At 37.3% G+C, this 22,841-nt stretch overlaps 2 protein-coding genes across 6 annotated transcripts in view; one reads left to right on the forward strand and one right to left on the reverse strand.

Annotated features, from left to right (window-relative positions):
* Positions 1 to 22,841, forward strand: part of fez2b (fasciculation and elongation protein zeta 2b) — an 86,336-nt gene that overhangs the window by 18,848 nt on the left and 44,647 nt on the right. For 2 of the 5 annotated variants that reach the window (XM_061929984.2, XM_061929979.2), the window contains exons 3-9: positions 240 to 356; positions 452 to 593; positions 1,005 to 1,132; positions 4,128 to 4,280; positions 4,433 to 4,513; positions 4,785 to 4,860; positions 4,946 to 5,011. In XM_061929984.2, coding sequence (XP_061785968.1) covers positions 240 to 356; positions 452 to 593; positions 1,005 to 1,132; positions 4,128 to 4,280; positions 4,433 to 4,513; positions 4,785 to 4,860; positions 4,946 to 5,011 — 763 coding nt within the window. Of the gene's footprint in view, positions 1 to 239; positions 357 to 451; positions 594 to 1,004; positions 1,133 to 4,127; positions 4,281 to 4,432; positions 4,514 to 4,784; positions 4,861 to 4,945; positions 5,012 to 8,093; positions 8,122 to 8,355; positions 9,913 to 22,841 lie in introns of those variants that run through there. The other 3 variants (XM_061929982.2, XM_061929980.2, XM_061929983.2) reach the window with 3 other exon arrangements.
* On the reverse strand, positions 11,144 to 19,037 carry LOC133576607 (usherin). The gene is made up of 4 exons (XM_061929969.2): positions 18,965 to 19,037; positions 11,888 to 11,959; positions 11,667 to 11,819; positions 11,144 to 11,558 (listed from the first exon to the last, which is right to left on the reverse strand). The coding sequence occupies exons 1-4, from the start codon at positions 19,013 to 19,015 to the stop codon at positions 11,469 to 11,471; spliced, it is 366 nt and encodes a 121-aa protein (XP_061785953.1). The 5' UTR covers positions 19,016 to 19,037; the 3' UTR covers positions 11,144 to 11,468.

Raw genomic sequence — 22,841 nt, forward strand, 5'->3', positions numbered from 1 at the left:
AAAAAGTGCAGTTCCCATTTAAGTAATAATTTTATTTGACATATTTTCTGTCCTTACTTTATCGCTGCATCTAGCTTGACTTTTGTTGTGGAAAGTACTTGTGTCTGCTGTCATGTTGTATGAAAAACGTTGTGTAAATAGCTTGATTGATGGAGGAGGTAAACCTGATGATAACATTTATGCAAGTATTTACTTTTAAATGGAAAATAGCTTCATATGCCTTCTGTTTCTCTGGACAGAAGTTAGACAACCAGTCTTTGGATCTGTCAGATGACGAGGAGCTGAGGGAGCAGATGGACATGCATTCCATCATTGTCTCCTGCATCAATGATGAGCCACTCTTCACTGCCGAGCAGGTAACATACATAACATACATACTATTAACTGCATTCAAACCAAACCTGCAAAGGAACATTTTCCACGTGTTTCTATGTCTCGTTTGGCCGTCAAGGTGATCGAGGAGATAGAGGAGATGATGCAAGAGTCTCCCGACCCTGACGACGACGAAAGCCCCTCCCAGTCAGACCTGTCCATGCTATCTACTGACGTCCACGGCCTGAAGCGCTCCGGTTCCGATACCAGCTATGAGGATCGTGAGTCTTAGTCGTTACCAAAAAAGATTTTCCTAAAAGTCTGTTAGAACGCACATGTGCCTGCATGCTTGCCTGTACCCCCTCGGACGCCTTTTGGCAGTTCTCCAAACAGCCTAATGAGGTGTGATAGGTCGCACAGCGCGGCCTCACGCATACACGTGTCTAACGTTCTTATGTAATGTGTTATAAATACAAACAGACAGCGGATTATGTAAGATGCATCATATATTTGGTTTAAGCGAGTCTACACTTCTTGGACTCACATTACACAAGTCACTCTCAGCCAATTTGTGTCGCTCATGCTGTTATGTTTAACTGTTATTCCCTCTTGTGAGATCATAAATGATTTAACAAAGCCAAGATGGTGAGTCATTTTGTCTTATTTTACACAATGTGCATTCCCGTTGTCAGGGTTGCGTCAGCTGTCTGTGTCGGAGCTGACCGAGACTCTGGAGGAGGTGGAGACGGCCATTGGTAGCTACAGCGAAGAGCTCATCCAGGCTCTGGCCCTACGAGATGAGCTGGAATACGAGAAAGAGGTGACGCTACATACAACATACACGGAAAAACATTTGTAAAAAGGCGCTTGACGCTGAAAGCTACACTTATTCATGTTCAGGCGCAAAAGCTACAGTCAAGCAGCAGTGAAAGTAGTACAAAATGTCAAGTAGCAGTTTGTCCATCAAATAAAAACATTGCTCACAAAAAGGAAAACCTTTGCTAATTTTGCAGTTTGTTCATTTATTTCCCTTCAACGACTATAGAACCACTTCTGACTAGTTAGGGGGGGGCAAAAAAATATATTTTCGAATGAATCTTATCTAATGAATCTTGAATAATAATTATTCTTAATCGATTAAAAAAAATCAACAACAAAAACAAATGTATGTATTTATATATATATATATATATATACAAATGTTTTTTTTAATATGTCCTGTCCAGCCACTCAGGCAAAACAAATTGTTGATGTAGATACCCATATTTGCTGTACACAATTATTTTACAAAAGAGAAGTGTGTTGCCTTATTTGTATTTGACTTTATTAAATGTTTGGGTAGAATTTTAATAAACAAAAGCAGTTTTTTTTTAAAGTTATACAAAAATGTGTCAATGCTGTTTATTCATTTTATGGAGTAATGTAGTTAATCAGAGAACTCACACCCAATGTTATTAAAAAAAAGCATTGATTTGAAATTGAAAATCGTTTTGAATAGAATCGTGACCCCCAAAAATCGAATTGAATCAAATCAAAAAGATTCACAGCCCTACTAATGGTGCAGCATTAAACAAACAAACTTTGCTGTTTGGATTTCTACTGCACTATCCAGATTCCACTATCAAATAGTGGAATCTGATTCTATTAACAAATAGTGGAATCTGATTCCACTATCAAATGTGTAATCTGTCATGTCTCGTGGTTCCAGCAACTCTTTAAAAACCTCTTCACATCATCCATCCATCAATGTTCTACCGCTTGTCCATCTCGGTACCTCTACAAAAATATATTTTAAGGATTAAATATATTTTAAGGATGAAATAAACATTTCAGGGATCAAGAAAATATATACTATGAGGTAGCGCTGGGCGATTACATGATCGTGATCGTTGATCGCAATTAATTTGAGTTTGATCGTGTTGATCAGCTGTTAGCATATCCCCTGGATCAAACTTGGCGGTGGAAGTTTTTGTTAGAAGTTACCGCAGTAGTGGAACAGGGGGGAGCAACGATGCTTGGTATAATCTCGCACAGAACAATCCACCTTTATTCGATCGTGGTCCTGTGTGTGTTTGTGTACATTTGCATGTCTGTGTGAAAGTGTGCCCGTGTGCGCAACCATCTCGTTCCACTGTCGCAAAAGTCAGGCTCGCCACGGCGTAATTAATGTTCAATCAGTGTTGTGCCTCTTCCCCCTTATGCAGCTGGAAGTGCAGCCCAGAAGAACAAAATAAAGAATTATGACTATAACACTAGCATAAAGGTTGAAACAAAACATTTAAAAGGCGCAGCGACTTTAGTTTTACTATCTGCTGCAGCTCACCAGTAATCCTGCCCTGAATGCTGACTTGCAGCCACTCAAAATAATGTCTTTGTGACTAAACTTCATATATTGGTCCCGACTGGGAGAATCAACACACCCACTAATTTAATCAGAAAAGGCATTTTTATATCTAAATATTTTTAATCAAACTTTTTGTTTATGTGTCTGCAAAGATTCCACTCTTCTGATATAATATACTAAAAAAACGTGCCTCTGCTGTTGGAGTAACAATTACAATAGTACTGGTATTTAAAAACAAAAACTAAAAAACTGTTCTTTTTGTTTGTTTGTGGATAAAAACGTGTTCCTAACATAATCAATAAACTTGTTTTATGTGTTGGAACACATGATTTTACAGTACCTCAAATTCAAACTGCACTTAATTGTGTTCATTTAATATAAGTTACACAATTTGAGTTTTAAAAACTCCACTATGTGGGTCACCGCTTGCCATTGGCCAAAGCACTGGTGAGAAGCACTGATGTATTTGTAATTAAAAAATACAAATAAAAATTCACCATTTGAAAGTGTTGTTTAGTAAATGTTAACTTTAAATAATAGTATTATGGTATTCACTACACCAATTTTACTTTGTTTACTGCAGGATGTTTGTAATTACAAGCAAAAAACAAAAGTACTTTGAGAAGAAAAAAAGTTTTTTTGTTTTTTTTTTGGTAGAAATGTTTGTTACAAGATACTGCAGTAATAAACAGGAATGCTGTACTCCATATGTAATTCTGCATGGGACAGTGTGCTTTAATAAAAAAAAAAATTGTGATATTAGGTAATCAAAATGGATGATATGAAAAAATTAATCTGGATAATTTTTTTTCCCATATTGCTCAGCCCTAATATGAGGTAATAAAAAATAAATCTAAATATATACTGTATATATATATATATATATATATATATATATATATATATATATATATATATATTTTTTTTTTTTTAACCTAAAAATAAAAAAATTATGTTTTTTTACAAATCAATCAATCAATCAATCAATCTTTATTTATATAGCCCTAAATCACAAGTGTCTCAAAGGGCTGCACAAGCCACAACGACATCCTCGGTACAAAGCCCACATACGGGCAAGGAAAAACTCACCCCAGTGGGACGTCGATGTGAATGACTATGAGAAACCTTGGAGAGGACCGCATATGTGGGTAACCCCCCCCCCAGTATAATTATGAGTTTTTTAAAATAGATTAAACATTTTTGCAATTAAAAAAACGTTTTTGATAAATATATATTTTTAAGTTTCAGTAATTGAAGAAAAGTATTTTTACATTTTGAGTAAATCATATAAGATAGTCAAAATGTCATATTTGTATGTGAATGTGTGAATGTTTTTAAATGTTATCACCTCCGGTTGATTAGTCCTGCTTTAAGATGTAGTGACTCTGCAACGTAAACAAGACAACATGATAGAAATTCTTGTTCAAAGCTACCTTGAAGCAAAGTGACCTTGACCTTGTATGGCCACTAGGTGAAGAACAGCTTCATCTCGCTGCTCATTGACGTACAGAACAGACAGAAGGAGCACCGCGAGCTGCTGCGTAAGAAGAAGAAAATTCGCAGCACGACCTCCACCACCGGAGCCAATGGCCACAAAACCACCAGCACACACGTGCATGGCACGGTGAGTCACAAGGGCACGAGGTGGCTGGGGATATGCTTGTAAAGCACACCTTACGTCATGCATGTCCGGACATGACAGTATATGGAGGATTGAGGGGACGCTGCTTCTCTCTCTCGTCTCTTCTATCCTTCCTTCCTTTCACCTCCTTGTAGCTCCTCACTCTGGAGGGACTCTCCAATGTCATTCAGAATGGCCTCCGCCAAACTTTTGGCACCACAGGAGGGGACAAACAGGTGCCCCTGTCTATTTTCCTTGTCTTTTTCCCCATTGTATTTTTTTTTTTTTATTTCAGCATGCTGACTTTTTTCACAGATACAGTTGGCCTTTGCTTGTCATCTTTTTTTTCAACTAAACTGTTAATTGCTCAGTTTTATTTTGCCACTTATGTGTTTGCAGCCAAGATGTCGTCGTCGTCTCATTATACCTTCCATATGTATTTTGTCTAACAAGCTGCATTTGTTTATAAATTATATTGAATGTCTAATTGCCCTTTTTCTGCTTCAGTACCTGACAACAGTCATCCCCTATGAGAAGAAAATGGGCTCCCCTTCAGTGGAAGACCTCCAGATCCTATCAAAGAGTAAGTGTCCATCAATCACTTCATAACCCAAACCATAATTGCTTCTTTCTTTCATTGTTTTTATTGGAATACTTTTCTGTGTCAGTCCTTTATGCCATGAGGGACGACAGCGAGAAGGTACCGGCCCTCCTCACAGACTACATTCTCAAAGGTAATCACACTCATCGCTTCACATTTCTTCCTTATTGCTTTTCTTTACACATTTTACACTCAAGCTGTATGAAACCAAACTATTCAGTACACCATAGACCTGATGACAAAAGTGCCAGATAGCGAAAGATTCCTCCTGCCGAGCTTAAAATTGAAAAATCCATCAAGTTCCACTCCAGTCCTGTAGGTGGCAGAGTAGCAAAACAGCCTAACCTTTGGTTGATAAACACATTTCTTTGCACTGGTTGAAAATATATAATACAGGTGAAACTAAAAAAAATTAAATATCTTGCAAAAGTCCATTCATTTCAGCAATTCAACTTCAAATGTTAAACTAATATGTGATATAAACTCATTATATACAAAGTGAAATATGTCAAGCTTTTATTTGTTAAAATTTTGATAATCATGGTTTACAGTTTTTGAAAACCCAACATTTTTCTGCAATTTTCATTTCAAGGTTTTCGTTAGCTATAAGTCACAATCATCAAAATTATATCAAAAGAAGTCTTGAAATAACTTAAGTTGCGTCATATGAATCTGTCATATATTAGTTTCACCTTGTAATTTTATACACACACACGTGTGTGTGTGTGTGTATATATATATATATATATATATATATATATATATATATATATATACACACACATATATACTAGGGTTGTTCGGTATACCGGTACTAATAAAGCAATTGATTGAAATCAGTACTATACTGCCTTTGAAAAGTACCGGTACTGTTGTTTCATCCGAATGCCGCCGTGTGGCGGTGACAGAGCCGAGGCGCATGGTGTTGAGTGTGTCAAAATGCGCACACAAAATGCATACAAGCAATAACATCTTGGAGAGGATAATAAATATATCATCAAAATCTATCCATATAATAAAGAGTGTGCGTGAAACGCAATATGGAGGTATTTGGGTTTCAAAACCAACGATAAAGGTGACGCTTTAAACAAGGAAGTGCCGCGTTTCAAGTGTTGCTTTAAAACACGCCTCGCCAAATATAGCGATTAGTATTACCACCTTTGCTTCAAACTTAGGTAAACATTTAAATAATAAGCATTCAGATCTGCACAAGGAATTTAAAGAGTGACAGGTAATAATGTTGTTGTTACACCTGTCCTGCTGTTCTGCTCCGGTGCAGACCGTCGTCGAGCACAGGGCAGACGTTCCCTTCAGGGTCGATGTATTCGTCGGGTTTTCACACTTCACTTTACCCGTCAATGGATCTGCTAACCTCCGCTTTCAGGTCAGAATGATGAGGCCGCCGATTTGTGTCAATCTGGTTGCTTTATTGTTAGTTTTGCAGGACACAACCAGACCCGTTCATCCTTCTACCGCGCAGTGCTGTGCTACCGCTCTCTCTTTGCTCGCCCACTCACTCACTGAGGTCACTCAGACAACACTTTGCCATTTTCTTAAACACACATACACTACTCTCATGAGTTAACCAGCTCCCCTGCTGTGCACATGTAGATACATAACATGTAGATACGTAGACGCGCACACAGCTGCTTGGCTTGATGCCAAATATTAGCAGGGTTAAAACTGCCCAGTTAGCAGTCAACTAACGCAAGTGAAATACCTATATTTTGTAACAAATTGCTACAATTTGTGTTTTATATATAACAGATATGTTTTACCTGCTACATGGCTTATCTGTGTACTTTTATACATAGTTGTGTTTTTAGTACTTACTAATAAATGTATTTTTCTTAAAGCACAGACCAGGAGTGGCAACCATAAATCCTGAAGCATTTAATATAATGTTGATAAAGCTTTTTATTATATTTTAATCTAATCCTTGATTATGGCAGACTATATGTAATATGGAAAATTGTAAATTGTTCTTTGAGTGCAACAAGAAAACCCCAATATGTTTAATGCCCTTTAATTTATATTTTAACCTTCTAAAATTGTTCTTTGAGTGCAGTAGGAAACATATGTTTATTGTGTTGTAAGATTTTCTGTTAATATAAAGCCAATATTGAAATTTTTTGTAGTTCCCTTTATTTTGAAAAGTATCGATATACATTATTATTGGTATCGAGACAACCCCAATACATACATAAATACTTGTATAAATATATTTTATATATATATATATATATATATATAATTTTATTTAAAAAAAAAATATATATATATATATATATATATATATATTTTCTCTATTCAACACGATTCTTGCTTCCAACGGATTCTCTCAAATTTTTATTTGGTATATAAATTATAATAAAACCTTGCCAATTAGGTTTAAAAGCTTGTCATGATATATTTGCGCGGCGATGGCCTAAATCTATTTTTTAGCATTCCTACTAAGCATTGCAGAATTCTAGAATTGAAATTTTTTTTAAGAATTATTATATTATTATTTTGTATTAACATTATTATTACCTTGTATAGGCAGATTTTTATCCAACACATTTTGGTTCTAAGCTCTTATTTCCAGAATGTGTGTCATTTTTAATAAAGCCGTCTGATCAGGGAAGGACTGATCCTTTAAGTGGCAGTGTTTCTCATTACATCTCACCAGTAGACTGAGACTGAGACTTCCTTTTATTGTCATTCAAATTTGAACTTTACAGTACAGATAAGAATGATATGTTGTTGCATTAGCTCATGGTAGTGCAGGATAAAAGAGCAATAAGGTGCAAATATAAATAAATAGATTACTGTACAGAAAAATATATTGCACTTTTGCATATGCATCCACATTTATGGATGTATGTTATATTGTCTTTATATTCCATCTGGGTAGGTCTTTTGTGGATTTCTACACTGATAAATATTTTAAAAAAAACAGCGGTAAGATCAACATTATTATAAAGTCAATGTACAGAATAATTGTTCTAATAACTCTTACTCTTGATCTTTGCAACGATCGCATTAGATTCTCCACATTTTTTTAAATAGAGACATGCTGCCCCCTGTTGTCAGTCAGTGAAAGTACACACCTAATATACAACAGCATTCAAATCGGTGGAGGACAGGTTTAAGGTTTCTTACTGATCTTACCACACGTTGACCTTTGACCTTCCTTGTCTCTTGCCTGCGCTGCTGCATTGTCCTTTGGGCAGCCCTGGTATGAGAGCGCAGGACGCTAAGGTTTGTAAAGGACCAGGACTTTTCCACGTGAAGTTTGTTTGCATAGTAGCATTAATGTCCTGACACCCCCCCGTCCACCCTCACCCCCTTGACATAGCATCCCTTTAGCAGCTTCACGTGTCTGCCTCTGACGTCACTCCACGCCTGTCCTTCCCCTTGCTCTTCATGTCTGTCTCCTGGCGGCCAATCAACACAGACTTGACCGTCCAATCCCCTCTTGTCGTGTCTTCGCAGTTCTTTGTCCCACGTAAATCTCCAAAGGAGTGACATCCGGCTGGATCTTGGATAACTTTTTAACACCGACTTTCTTATCTTTTTGGCATTTTTACCTGGACTCTACTTTCCTCACATTTTAACCATCAAACCTGACTTCTCCATGGATGCCGCTGAGCAGTATTATTAGTCTTCACACCTCACGTGACTCCTAATATTATTCCACTGGCTTCTCCAGCAAGGGAAATGGGGCTTTTGTCCTCAAGAAGGGAAACAGACGCTGGCGAGAGCTCTCGATGGCGGTAGAGTGACAACAACTCCAGCTAAAGCTCTACATGTTAGCGTCCGACATCTTTGACATCGCACTTTGCTCGCTAATGGCTGAATGTTGATATGAGATCATTGGTCCACCTCTCAATTGGAAAAAGGGAAAGGACTTTGAGAACTAGCCGAACGAACAAGAATAGTGACCTCATGCCCATTTTACCTCCAGCATAGTCACAGGCTAGGCATGCCTGTGACTACATAGCGTCGTTAAGTGTTTAGTCATTCAGATTTCCCAACTTGTGTTTGTTGCATCTTAAGGTAGAATTGTAGTGATCTGCTTATGTAGTACATATATTTGTTAGCGCCTCTCTTAGATTAGCGCTAGGCAAGCTGTTGCTAGCAGTTCGTGTTAGCATGATGTTTGCATTTTACCCATCACCACCAGTGATGACGCGTATCGTAAGAACAGCATTTCGCTAACACGTTAAAAGTTGTTGTAGCTTTCCACCTGAAGGGCAGCTTTTGTTTCTCGTGTTTAAAGGGACAGTCCACCAACAATGCAGTACATTTTTTGCGCAACTTGTTGAAACACACTAATCTAGCTACCTTCACAACACTAACTAAAAGCCAGATCAATCGCACTTTCAAGTACAAGGTTTTAACGTAGCATTACGCTATTATGATCGTTGTGGGTGGAGCTTAAAGTAAGTTGCTAATGTTTACGTCACGGAGAAAAGGGGGCATCTGTGGAAATAGAACGGTGCGCTTTTAAACATTTTACACAAAGACAAAATGATAGCGTTTTATAGATGTATTTTTACATAAACTGTGATGTGCTGCCTGCACTTTACGAACCTCGTGTTGATTAAAATAGATTCTGATGACTCGAGGCGTGGAATTTGAAGTCTTATTTAGTGGCTGACTAGCTAAAAAAAATTATCGATTTTGTGTTATCAGCAGATACAGCGCACACAAACATATTTTTATTCCATTTGAAAACATGAAGAAATGTTGTTTTCTACCAATCAGTGTAACTACAATTTTAGAGATTTATATTTATATACAACACAAAAACACACAATAAAAGAGACTGCCTTTGTAAAAATGTTGTACATGAACTCCTTTTAATTGTTGTATTGAGATAGAATTCCGCCCCGTTTGGGATTTTAATGTTTACTCTCACGTGGTACTGCAGTATCTTAATTTATTGTTACCGTTTTTGTTTATTTTGTTACCATTCAGTCCACTCCAGTGGTTGAAAAGTGTTTTGTGGCCACATTGCACCTCATTTCAAATAAATGAATAAGTGAAGACCTGTTTGTCATGCTCATTTTTGTCTTTTTCAGCAGGACATTTTTTAAATTGTTTATATTGGGGATGGAATTTTTTATTAAAATAAACAATTTACTAAATGTATACAAATTAACGTTTCGATAAAATGTTTTAATTTAATTTTTTTCCCCAAGTTGTCGAATTGGACATTTTTGTTTTTCAATTAAAATGACCAAATCCAAAGTTTCATATTGAAATTGAATTTACATTTTATTAAAAAAAAAATTGTAATTCTATTTTCAAAACCCTGTTTTAAGTTTAAAATTGAATGAAGATATTAATAAACATTGTTTTTGGTTATTTTCAATCCACTTTACAATTTTAATAAAATTCGCAAGTAATGTTTTTTAAAAGGTTTCTAATTAGAATATGAGCATTTGATGGGGCAGGACATAAGCGTTGCATCTTCCTGCTCCCTTTTGGACACACAAAATGTTTTAATTTTATATTGCTATTGTTCTTTTTACTAATGACATTTTTGTATTAGAGAAGCTTTTTTTCTTTGAACAGTGCCTGAAAAAAATTGTGTAAGTACAGTTTTCATAATAAATTTGTATTGAAACAAATTTAATTAGTAAATTCATCCATCCATCCATCCCTTTTTCTACCGCTTATTCCCTTTGGGGTTGCGGGGGGCGCTGGAGTCTATCTCAGCTATCTATCTCGGGCGGAAGGCAGGGTACACCCTGGACAAGTCACCACCTCATCACAGGGCCAACACAGATAGACAGACAACATTCACACTCACATTCACACACTAGGGACCATTTAGTGTTGCCAATCAACCTATCCCCAGGTGCATGTCTTTGGAGGTAGGAGGAAGCCGGAGTACCCGGAGGGAACCCACACAGTCACGGGGAGAACATGCAAACTCCACACAGAAATATCCCGAGCCTGGGATTGAACCCAAGACTATTCAGGACCTTCGTATTGTGAGGCAGATGCACTAACCCCTGTACCACCGTGCTGCCTTAGTAAATTCAATTTAGTAAATTTTTTTAAGGGAAATTCATTTTCAAATTCATAGTAAAATTAAACCCTTTTTTGTTGAATTTGAAGTCTACTTTTAGAAATAACTTTTTTTGACATTTCAAATTGGGTAAATTAGATAATTAAATATAATTTGGCTATTTTTTGATTAAGAAAAATAATATTCCAAGTGTGTACTAACATTGAGACTGGCCATAATTCCATCTATTGAAATTAAAACAATTCAACATCCATTTATTTAATTTAAAATTCATTCAATTTGTCAATGTTTTCTAGTTTTTCTATTTGAAACTAAAATAAAATTGCGAGAGTGCCCTACTTCCTCGACAAAAGCATACAAGCAACAACATCCAAGCATTTTGTCACCTGAGGGCTCATGAAAGCTGGTTCTAAGACGTCCACGCTCCTCTTGGATAATAATAAAATAATGTAAGTACCACAACATTTGAGGCTCTTCTTTCAGCTAACAGTCTAGAATGTTCTCCCATCTTTCAAGTGTGACAACTCTTCATCACCAACACGCTGCAGTCTTACGGTGTTGAGGGTCACAAGTTGGTGTCTGTGAACATAGTGTGCTCCTTCCTGATGGTGCTGAAACCCTTGATGGTGTCCACAAACTCCTCATCGTCCATGAACTGATGGGGGAGAGCAGTTTTAGAGTAAACATCTTTGCTGTAGGAAGTGTTAATTAAAATATGAGGTGAGAACATCTTTCATGTTCATCCGTTTTGGTGCTTCCTCACCATCCCGCTGTCGTGGCCTGAAACAGTCGGTTCCCACGCTTTGTCTCCAGGTACCGACTTCCTGTCCATTACCTGGCTGACGCTGCGCCTGAGGGAGGTTGTGCCCCCTTGGTCCTGGTTGACCCCACCCTCACATTTGGACTCCAGCACTTCCTAAAAGCACCAAACAGTTGTTACCATGACAACACACCGCCGAAAATGATGCTTTGTGTGTGTTTGACCTCCATCTTCATGGTGAAGGCCTTTAGCGTCACAGTGCTGGCCACGCCCGCCGTGTCAGGAACAGTGTCAAACTGCAAGAACAAACACTTTTTGGAACAATTGTAGCACCAGTTGAGTCATGTTTGTGGACATACTGTATTACTGGGAGGATTATGGGATGGACCTGTAGCTAGTATAACAATAAATTTATGTATTAAACAATAACACTTGTTTTGCAAGCTATAAGTAATTATATATCGGTTATAGTGCTATATATATGCATATATATTTGCATTAATATATATATATATATATAAATATATAGATTATATATATATATATATACTGTATATAGGGAAGCACGGTGGTACAGGGGTTAGCGTATGTGCCTCACAATACAAAGGTCCTGAGTAGTCCTGAGTTCAATCCCAGGCTCGGGATATTTCTGTGTGGAGTTTGCATGTTCTTCTCGTGACTGCCTGGGTTTCCTCCGGGTACTCCGGCTTCCTCCCACCTCCAAAAACATGCACCTGGGGATAGGTTGATTGGCAACACTAAATGGTCCCTAGTGTGTGAATGTGAGTGTGAATGTTGTCTGTCTATCTGTGTTGGCCCTGTGATGAGGTGGCGACTTGTCCAAGGTGTACACTGCCTTCCGCCCGAATGCAGCTGAGATAGGCTCCAGCACCCCCCGCGACCCCAAAAGGGACAAGCGGTATAAAATGGATATATGTATGTGTATATATATATATATATATATATATATATATATATATATATATATATATATATATATATATATATATTGTAGTACCTGATTCTCACCAAGACACAGGATTGGTTTTGCAGCAAGCCGAAAAGGGCATTTATTGTACAAGTCTTTTTAGGAAGGGCGGGGTGTGGAATCAGCAAACTTAAAGTGTCCATTAATAAACATAAATATCTCCCATCTGGGGCTCTCAGTCTTTCACACAGCACACTTCTTTAAAGGTCAAAACCACTGTCACTAAATACAGTTGGTCGCTACATCTGTAAGTGCAAGTTAAAGCTCTACTATGCAAAGCGAAAGCCATTTATCAACAACATCCAGAAACGCCGCCGGCTTCTCTGGGCCCGAGATCATCTAAGATGGACTGATGCAAAATGGAAAAGTGTTCTGTGGTCCACATTTCAAATTGTTTTTGGAAATATTCGACATTGTGTCAACCAGACCAAAGGGGAAGCGAACCATCCAGACTGTTATCGAGGCAAAGTTGAAAAGCCAGCATCTGTGATGGTATGGGGGTGCATTAGTGCCCAAGACATGGGTAACTTACACATCTGTGAAGGCACCATTAATGCTGAAAGGTACATACAGGTTTTGGAACAACATATGCTGCCATCTAAGCGCCGTCTTTTTCATGGACGCCCCTGCTTATTTCAGCAAGACAATGCCAAGCCACATTCAGCACGTGTTACAACAGCGTGGCTTCGTAAAAAAAGAGTGCGGGTACTTTCCTGGCCCGCCTGCAGTCCAGACCTGTCTCCCATCGAAAATGTGTGGCGCATTATGAAGCGTAAAATACGACAGCGGAGACCCCGGACTGTTGAACGACTGAAGCTCTACATAAAACAAGAATGGGAAAGAATTTTACTTTCAAAGCTTCAACAATTAGTTTCCTCAGTTCCCAATCGTTTATTGAGTGTTGTTAAAAGGAAAGGCCATGTAATACAGTGGTGAACATGCCCTTTCCCAACTACTTTGGCACGTGTTGCAGCCATGAAATTCTAAGTTTATTATTATTTGCAAAAAAAAAAAAAAAGTTTATGAGTTTGAACATCAAATATCTTGTCTTTGTAGTGCATTCAATTGAATATTGGTAGAAAGGGATTTGCAAATCATTGTATTCCGTTTATATTTACATCTAACACAATTTCCCAACTCATATGGAAACAGGGTTTGTATATATATATATATATATATATATATATATATATATATATATATATATATATATATATGTATGTGTGGGGGAAAAAAATCACAAGACTCTTTCATCTCTACAGGCCTGTTTCATGAGGGGGGGTACCCTCAATCGTCAGGAGATTTTCTCAATCTCCTGACGATTGAGGGTACCCCCCCTCATGAAACAGGCCTGTAGAGATGAAATAGTCTTGTGATTTTTTTTTTTTTTTTCCCACACATACATATATTGCGCTCTACTACGGTATCGAGCACTATTTTTTGGATAACCTTATTAAGACATATATATATATATATATATATATATATATATATCAGTGACGTGCAGTCACTAGAGGAAGGTGAGGCGGGGCCTCACCTGCCATCATGGAAAGAAAAAAAATGTAAAAAGAAAAAAAATATTATTAAATTGTTATATGTATCCAGTGATTATACTATAAAGTTATTTTCCATTTAACTTCACCAGTTTTAGATTATTTTTATTTAAAATCGCTGAATTTTCACATTTGCCGTTCAAATACTGAGAAGAGACGGTGCGGTGATCAGGAGCCAGTTGAGGCACGTCACTCAGTGCCTCAACATGGATTGCGGACTCGGCTAACTGCTGGCCTGCTGTGCAGTGATACCGTATTGCTATATGAACTATATTATACATTTCCATAGTTTAGTTAGCTGAGGTATATAATGTACAGTGTATTTTGTCAACAACTGTATGTGTGTAACGTATTTCTTGTGCTGAGCGATCATAAAACGGCTGCAAAAGACGCACTGGCTGGGGCTCGCAGTAACCCCGCCTCCTGCACCCCCGCCGTAGAATGCACCCCCTGACGGGAGTGTTATATCAACTAAAGCCCACACTTAAACTTTCCACGTGCAAGATTGAATCTATTTAAAAAAGTTATTTCATAAGAAGCCAAAAAGTGCAAAAACAATAATGTTCATGTTGGAGGAGTTGTGAATGACTGCAGGGCCACAACATTAGGTACACCTGCAGACTGCTGGTGTACATAATTCACAACTCCTCCAACACGAACATTATTGTTTTTGCACTTTTTGGCTTCTTATTAAATAACTTTTGTAACCTATTTTCATGGGCTTTCCTCTTTGTGATGTTAGGTTCCTGTTATGCGCTGTTATACAGTAAATGCCTTGAGCTCTTATTTTGAAGGCGCTAAGAGCGGAAGTGATGACACGTTGGAGTGGAGCGGAGATTTTTGAAAGAAGGTAAATAAAGTGGTGCTCGTGTAAACTGGAGCCTCCGTGTTTGTTATTTTGTAGTTTCATACAGTATAGGCGACATTTATAAACCCTCGGTTACACTTTTTTAAATAGATTCAATCTTGCACGTGGAAAGTTTAAGTGAGGGCTTTAGTTGATATAACACTCCCATCAGGGGGTGCAATAATCCAGCACAACAGCGGCGCATGGACTTCATTTATAAGTAAAGGTAAGACCATAATAACGTTTTTTTTTTTAATTAAATGTGCTTTTTTGTGTGCTACAGTTTGTATGTGTAAAGTTAAAGTTAAGTTAAAGTACCAATGATTGTCACACACACACTAGGTGTAATGGAATTTGTCCTCTGCATTTCACCCATCCCCTTGATCACCCCCTGGGAGGTGAGGGGAGCAGTGGGGAGCAGTGGGCAGCAGCGGCGCCGCGCCCGGGAATACTTTTTGGTGATTTAACCCCCAATTCCAACCCTTGATGCTGAGTGCCAAGCAGGGAAGAATGCTGGTATGAGCTTTTAAACATAACCCGTTAACTGCTGCCAATCAAATGGTGAATAAGATACTCTTTAGGGTTCATATGTTTGTAAATCTGACTGTGATGAAGTCAGTGCTGTATATATATATATATATATATATATATATATATATATATATATATATATATATATATATATTCACATTAATATGTGTGTGTATATACAGTATATATGTATATACAGTATGTGTGTATATACAGTATATATATATGTGTATATACAGTATATATGTACCGTATGTATATATTTATATATATATATATATATATGTGTGTGTGTGTGTGTGTGCGTGTATATACAGTGTATATATGTGTATATATATGTATATATATGTGTGTGTGTGTATACAGTATATATGTATATGTGTGTATATACATTATATATGTATATACAGTATATATGTATATATGTGTGTGTATATACAGTATGTAATATATATATATATGTGTGTGTGTAGGTGGGTGTATATATATGCATGTATATATGTGTGTGTGTGTATATATATATATATGTGTATATATATATATATATATATATATATATATATACAAACCCCGTTTCCATATGAGTTGGGAAATTGTGTTAGATGTAAATATAAACGGAATACAATGATTTGCAAATCCTTTTCAACCCATATTCAATTGAATGCACTACAAAGACAAGATATTTGATGTTCAAACTCATAAACTTTATTTTTTTTTGCAAATAATAATTAACTTAGAATTTCATGGCTGCAACACGTGCCAAAGTAGTTGGGAAAGGGCATGTTCACCACTGTGTTACATGGCCTTTCCTTTCAACAACATTCAGTAAACATTTGGGAACTGAGGAGACACATTTTTTAAGCTTCTCAGGTGGAATTCTTTCCTATTCTTGCTTGATGTACAGCTTAAGTTGTTCAACAGTCCGGGGGTCTCCGTTGTGGTATTTTAGGCTTCATAATGCGCCACACATTTTCAATGGGAGACAGGTCTGGACTACAGGCAGGCCAGTCTAGTACCCGCACTCTTTTACTATGAAGCCACGTTGATGTAACACGTGGCTTGGCATTGTCTTGCTGAAATAAGCAGGGGCGTCCATGGTAACATTGCTTGGATGGCAACATATGTTGCTCCAAAACCTGTATGTACCTTTCAGCATTAATGGCGCCTTCACAGATGTGTAAGTTACCCATGTCTTGGGCACTAATACACCCCCATACCATCACAGATGCTGGCTTTTCAACTTTGCGCCTATAACAATTCGGATGGTTCTTTTCCTCTTTGGTCCGGAGGACACAACGTCCACAGTTTCCAAAAACAATTTGAAATGTGGACTCGTCAGACCACAGAACACTTTTCCACTTTGTATCAGTCCATCTCAGATGAGCTCAGGCCCAGCGAAGCCGACGGCGTTTCTGGGTGTTGTTGATAAACGGTTTTCGCCTTGCATACTTACAGATGTAGCGACCAACTATAGTTACTGACAGTGGGTTTCTGAAGTGTTCCTGAGCCCATGTGGTGATATCCTTTACACACTGATGTCGCTTGTTGATGCAGTACAGCCTGAGGGATTGAAGGTCACGGGCTTAGCTGCTTACGTGCAGTGATTTCTCCAGATTCTCTGAACACTTTGATGATATTACGGACCGTAGATGGTGAAATCCCTAAATTACTTGTAATATCTGGTTGAGAAAAGTTTTTTTTAAACTGTTCAACAATTTGCTCACGCATTTGTTGACAAAGTGGTGACCCTCGCCCCGTCCTTGTTTGTGAATGACTGAGCATTGCATGGAATCTACTTTTATACCCAATCATGGCACCCACCTGTTCCCAATTTGCCTGTTCACCTGTGGGATGTTCCAAATAGGTGTTTGATGAGCATTCCTCAACTTTATCAGTATTTATTGCCACCTTTCCCAACTTCTTTGTCACGTGTTGCTGGCATTAAATTCTAAAGTTAATGATTATTTGCAAAAGAAAAATTGTTTATCAGTTTGAACATCAAATATGTTGTCTTTGTAGCATATTCAACTGAATATGGGTTGACAATGATTTGCAAATCATTGTATTCCGTTTATATTTGCATCTAACACAATTTCCCAACTCATATGGAAACAGGGTTTGTATATATATATATATATATATATATATATATATATATATATATATATATACAGTATATATATATATATATATATATATATATATATATATATATATATACAGTATATATATATATGTATATATATATATATATATATATACAGTATATATATATATGTATATATATATATATATATATATATATATATATATATATATATATATATATATATATATATATATACAAACCCTGTTTCCATATGAGTTGGGAAATTGTGTTAGATGTAAATATAAACGGAATACAATGATTTGCAAATCATTGTCAACCCATATTCAGTTGAATATGCTACAAAGACAACATATTTGATGTTCAAACTGATAAACAATTTTTTTTTTGCAAATAATCATTAACTTTAGAATTTAATGCCAGCAACACGTGACAAAGAAGTTGGGAAAGGTGGCAATAAATACTGATAAAGTTGAGGAATGCTCATCAATATATATATATATATATATATATATATACAGTATATATATATATATATACAGTATATATATATATATATATATATATATACAGTATATATATATATATGTATATATATATATGTGTGTGTGTGTGTATATATATGTATATATACAGTATATATATGTGTGTATATACAGTATATACATGTGTGTGTGTATATACAGTATATATGTGTGTATATACAGTATATATACTGTATGTATATATGTATATGTGTGTGTATACAGTATATATGCATGTATATACTGTATGTGTATATATATATATGTGTGTGTATATATGTGCGTGTATATATGTGTATAAATGTATATGCATGTGTATATATGTATATATATATGTTTGTATGTATATATGTGTATATACATATATGTATATATATGTGTACGTATGTTTATATATGTATACAAGTATGTATATATATGTTTATATATGTATACAAGTATTTATATATATGTTTATATATGTATATACATATTTAAACATATGTATGTACATACACATTTGTATATATACATATATATGCATATACATATGTATGTGTATATGTATATGAACATATAAATGTATATATGTGTACATGTATGTATATATGTGTTTATATGTACACATATGTGTATTTGTATTTTTATATTTAAAAAAATTAAGTTATTTATATGTTGAGCCGAATTCTTGATAAGTTGTATATAAATAATATATTGCAGATGTGAGATATAAACTGTACATACTAATACAAAACATTGGATTTGTGCTCACCAACATGGAGTTGCTGGCTGGATAAACGGCCATTGGGTTTCGTTTCTTCATGGTCGTGGCCACTAAGGGGGGTCTCTCTCTGGTCAGGGGAGTTTTGTTCAAAGCCTGTTGATGGAAACAGGAGCATTTGTGATGTTTATGAAAATCTAATCATTTCAAGCGTCTTAGTCGCTCACCTTGTGGAGAGCGACAGCTAAGACGATGGCCATCAGCAGCAGTGCGATGGCCGCCATCACTACGATGAACCACAGCTCTTGATAAACAGGCTCCTCCCCTTCGCCTTCTTCTGCTCGCTCGCCACCCATCGCTCCGCCTCCTTCTGGAGGGGCGGAGTTCGTAAACTACTGTTCTTGGCAGTAGATTAACAGCATAAGGCTCCTGTTATATGGAGGATCTTTGACTGGGTGTCAGAAATGCATCACATAGAAGCTAAACGAGCAACTGTGGAACGTGGGCTCCGTCTAGTGGTGTGCCAAAAAAGTATGTAAATATGTTTAATGAATACTCAGGCCTACCACGCTACTGTATTTTAATGTGGGTCATTATGGTGGTACTTGGAGAGCCAAGTTTTTCCTGAGTCTGTACTTGGTGAAAGAAGTTTAAAGAACCACTGTAATAGAGACAAATGCTTCCTCCTAGTGGTCAAACACAATTCAATAATGACTACATGCAGCCAGCTGTCATAAGATTAGAAAATTTAAAAAAGTGGACTCACCCGCGTGGAGGTCCATCTTTGGGTCATTGGTGGGGGCACTGGTGGCCCCGTCAAAGGTCATGCATGGATCGGAAGGACCAAGGCCAGCTCGGCCTTGGCAGCTTCCATTTGCAATGTAAACCCACAAAATATCCTATAATTAATATTCACTGTAGTACTACATTACATTTCCTCTTGTCTTATCGGACTCCTACAAGTCAGCCTTGGCTTGTGGCTCAGTGTCGCCATGGTAACAAGTGTCAGCTTACCTGAGTAGGCGTGGTGTTACCAATGTCAGTCGCGCGTGTGTGTGTGTGTGTGTGTGTGTGTGTGTGTGTGTGTGTGTGTGTGTGTGTGTGTGTGTGTGTGTGTGTGTGTGTGTGTGTGTGTGTGTGTGTGTGTGTGTGTGTGTGTATATACACATAACTTTTACAATATTTTTATTTCCTATTTAAGTGTGGCATAATTAGTCCTGGAAAATTGTGACATTAAAAGCTGATACGTTCTTACATGTGTGTACCGTATTTTCCGCACTATAAGGCGCACCGGATTATTAGCCGCACCTTCAATGAATGGCATATTTCATAACTTTGTCCACCAATAAGCCGCCCCGGACTATAAGCCGCGCCTACGCTGCGCTAAAGGGAATGTCAAAAAAACAGTCAGATAGGTCAGTCAAACTTTAATAATATATTAAAAACCAGCGTTCTAACAACTCTGTTCACTCCCAAAATGTACGCAAATGTGCAATCACAAACATAGTAAAATTCAAAATAGTGCAGAGCAATAGCAACATAATGTTGCTCGAACGTTAATGTCACAACACACAAAATAAACATAACGCTCACTTTCTGAAGTTATTCTTCATTCGTAAATCCTTCGTCTTCGGTGTCCGAAGTGAAAAGTTGGGCAAATTTACGATCCACTGGCAGATGTTGGCGTCGTCTGGCGCTGCCTCCTCGTCTTAGTGAAGGTGTGTTCGCCTTCTGTCATCCATTGTTCCCACGCAGTTAGCAGTCTAGCTTCGAATGCCCTGTTGACACCAATATCTAGCGGCTGGAGGTCTTTTGTCAATCCACCCGGAATGACGGCGAGTATTGAATTAAGCGCGTAAGCGTGTCTCTTAATGTGCTGTTATGAGCTAGCAAATATAACAACTACACTACCCAGCATGCAACGATAGTTACGAGCATGCGCGGTAGCCCTGAGAAGCGTTGTATGCTGGCAGTTAGAATGTGGTTATGAGCACGCTGTGAGTAAACGTTGAGAACTCAGTTAACACGCCTCGTCTGCATTATTTATAATTAGACAGACAACACACTTAATAGGAGCCATTTTGGGGTCTTTACATAAACACACAAATGGAAATGAAACGTCACATATCCCAGCATGCACCGCGCGCTTCTTCTACGGGGAAAAAAGATGGCGGCTGTTTACCGTAGTTGCGAGACCTAAACTTTATGAAAATGAATCTTAATATTTATCCATATATAAAGCGCACCGGGTTATAAGGCGCACTGTCAGCTTTTGAGAAAATTTGTGGTTTTTAGGTGCGCCTTATAGTGCGGAAAATACGGTATATATATTTTATACAAACTGCATAATACTTTGATTTGGAACGATATATTGTACAGATGTATCCATCTGAATAGATGTATAGATTTTGGATTAATATTGAATATTTTGTATTAAAACCAAATGTAATGCTATATCGACATAAAACTTTTTTTTTTTTTGCTTTTTAAAAAAACCCAAAAAACATTAAAAAGTACTTGGGATAAAACAACAAAATATTGTTAGTAAGCTAACACTAAATAATAATGCATAATTATTGCATTAAAAAAATCCAACAGAAGTTTTACATGGACTAAACTCTGTTCTGTCATTCAAGAACAGTTTGTTTGCTTTTTGTACTGATCTTGGGCAGTATTATGCAAATGAAAGGAGAATGCTAACAATGCTAATAGATAAATGCTAACTACCTGCATTGGATATGTTGTTGCAATCTGTTGCTTCAATCGACAGTTATAAAGTGTACATGAAGTCCTCACTGCGACCTGTTTAGTGTTATTACTGCAATAACAGCATGTGACCACCAGGTGTCGCCACTACGCAGCTGCTGCCAGAGTCGCGTATAAAGCGTATGGCCAACTAATAGTATTACAGCACTACCAGATGCCAGCCAGCATCATAACATTGGGATATTTTCATTACTCATGAAACAATGAAATACAAAAAAGATTCAACTAAATGTACTTTTACATTAATAAATTAGTCACATGTAATCAATGAAAATATACTTATATAGCCCTTAATCACAAATGTCTCAAGGAGCTGCACAAGCCACAACGACTGGGCTCAGATCCCACATCAGGGCAAGAAAAAACTCAACCCAGTGGGGACAACGAGAAACCTTGGACGGGACCGGTACAATGGATGCCAAGTGGATACTGTTAATAACGAGAGAGTCCAGTTCATAGTGAGGCCAGCACCTCTTGCATGTAGATACGTCAGCAGAGCAGACACGTCACCAACTGATGCAAAGAGGAGTGGTCCATCCCGGGTGGTATTATTTATTATTAAATAGGTGTCGGTGTCTTGTAGGACCGATAATCAGCATTTCCGTTTTCTTAGCGTTAAGATGCAAAAAGTTGCTGGACATCCATTGTTTATTACAACTGTCTGCACTACTATTTTACCTTTGGTTACCATTAAAGAAACCTTGAACCTTGTTTAATTTCATTCAGGCTCGCCTCCAGCTGACTACAATCTGCCGTGTTGGTCATCTTTAGGGGCATGTAGAGTTGGGTGTCATCAGCATAACAGTGAAAGCTAACACCGTATTTGCGTATGACGTCGCCTAGCGGCAGCATGTAAATGCTGAAGAATGCAGGGCCAAGAACCAAACCCTGTGGAACTCCGCACGTTACCTTAACATAGTCCGAGGTCACATTATTATGGGAGACGCACTGCATCCTGTCAGTAAGATAAGAGTTAAACCACGACAAGGCTAAGTATGACATACCAATACGTGTTTTGATACGTTCTAACAGAATATTATGATCGACGGTATCAAAAGCAGCGCTAAGATCAAGTAGCAGCAACATAGATGACGCATTAACATCCATCGTTAGCAATAGATCATTAGTCATTTTTGCGAGGGCTGTCTCCGTAGAGTAGAGA

The sequence above is a fragment of the Nerophis lumbriciformis genome, linkage group LG34, assembly GCF_033978685.3.
Source record: "Nerophis lumbriciformis linkage group LG34, RoL_Nlum_v2.1, whole genome shotgun sequence".
NCBI classification, from domain to species: domain Eukaryota; kingdom Metazoa; phylum Chordata; class Actinopteri; order Syngnathiformes; family Syngnathidae; genus Nerophis; species Nerophis lumbriciformis.

Excerpts from the sequence above, each read along its gene's own strand:
- LOC133576607 (XM_061929969.2), bottom strand. The coding sequence starts at position 19,015 with ATGAAGAAACGAAACCCAATGGCCGTTTATCCAGCCAGCAACTCCATG. Across the intron at positions 11,960-18,964 it reads CAGCCAGCAACTCCATGTTG|TTTGACACTGTTCCTGACAC; the intron begins GTGAGCACAAAT and ends TTGTTCTTGCAG. Across the intron at positions 11,559-11,666 it reads CAGGCCACGACAGCGGGATG|TTCATGGACGATGAGGAGTT; the intron begins GTGAGGAAGCAC and ends CTCCCCCATCAG.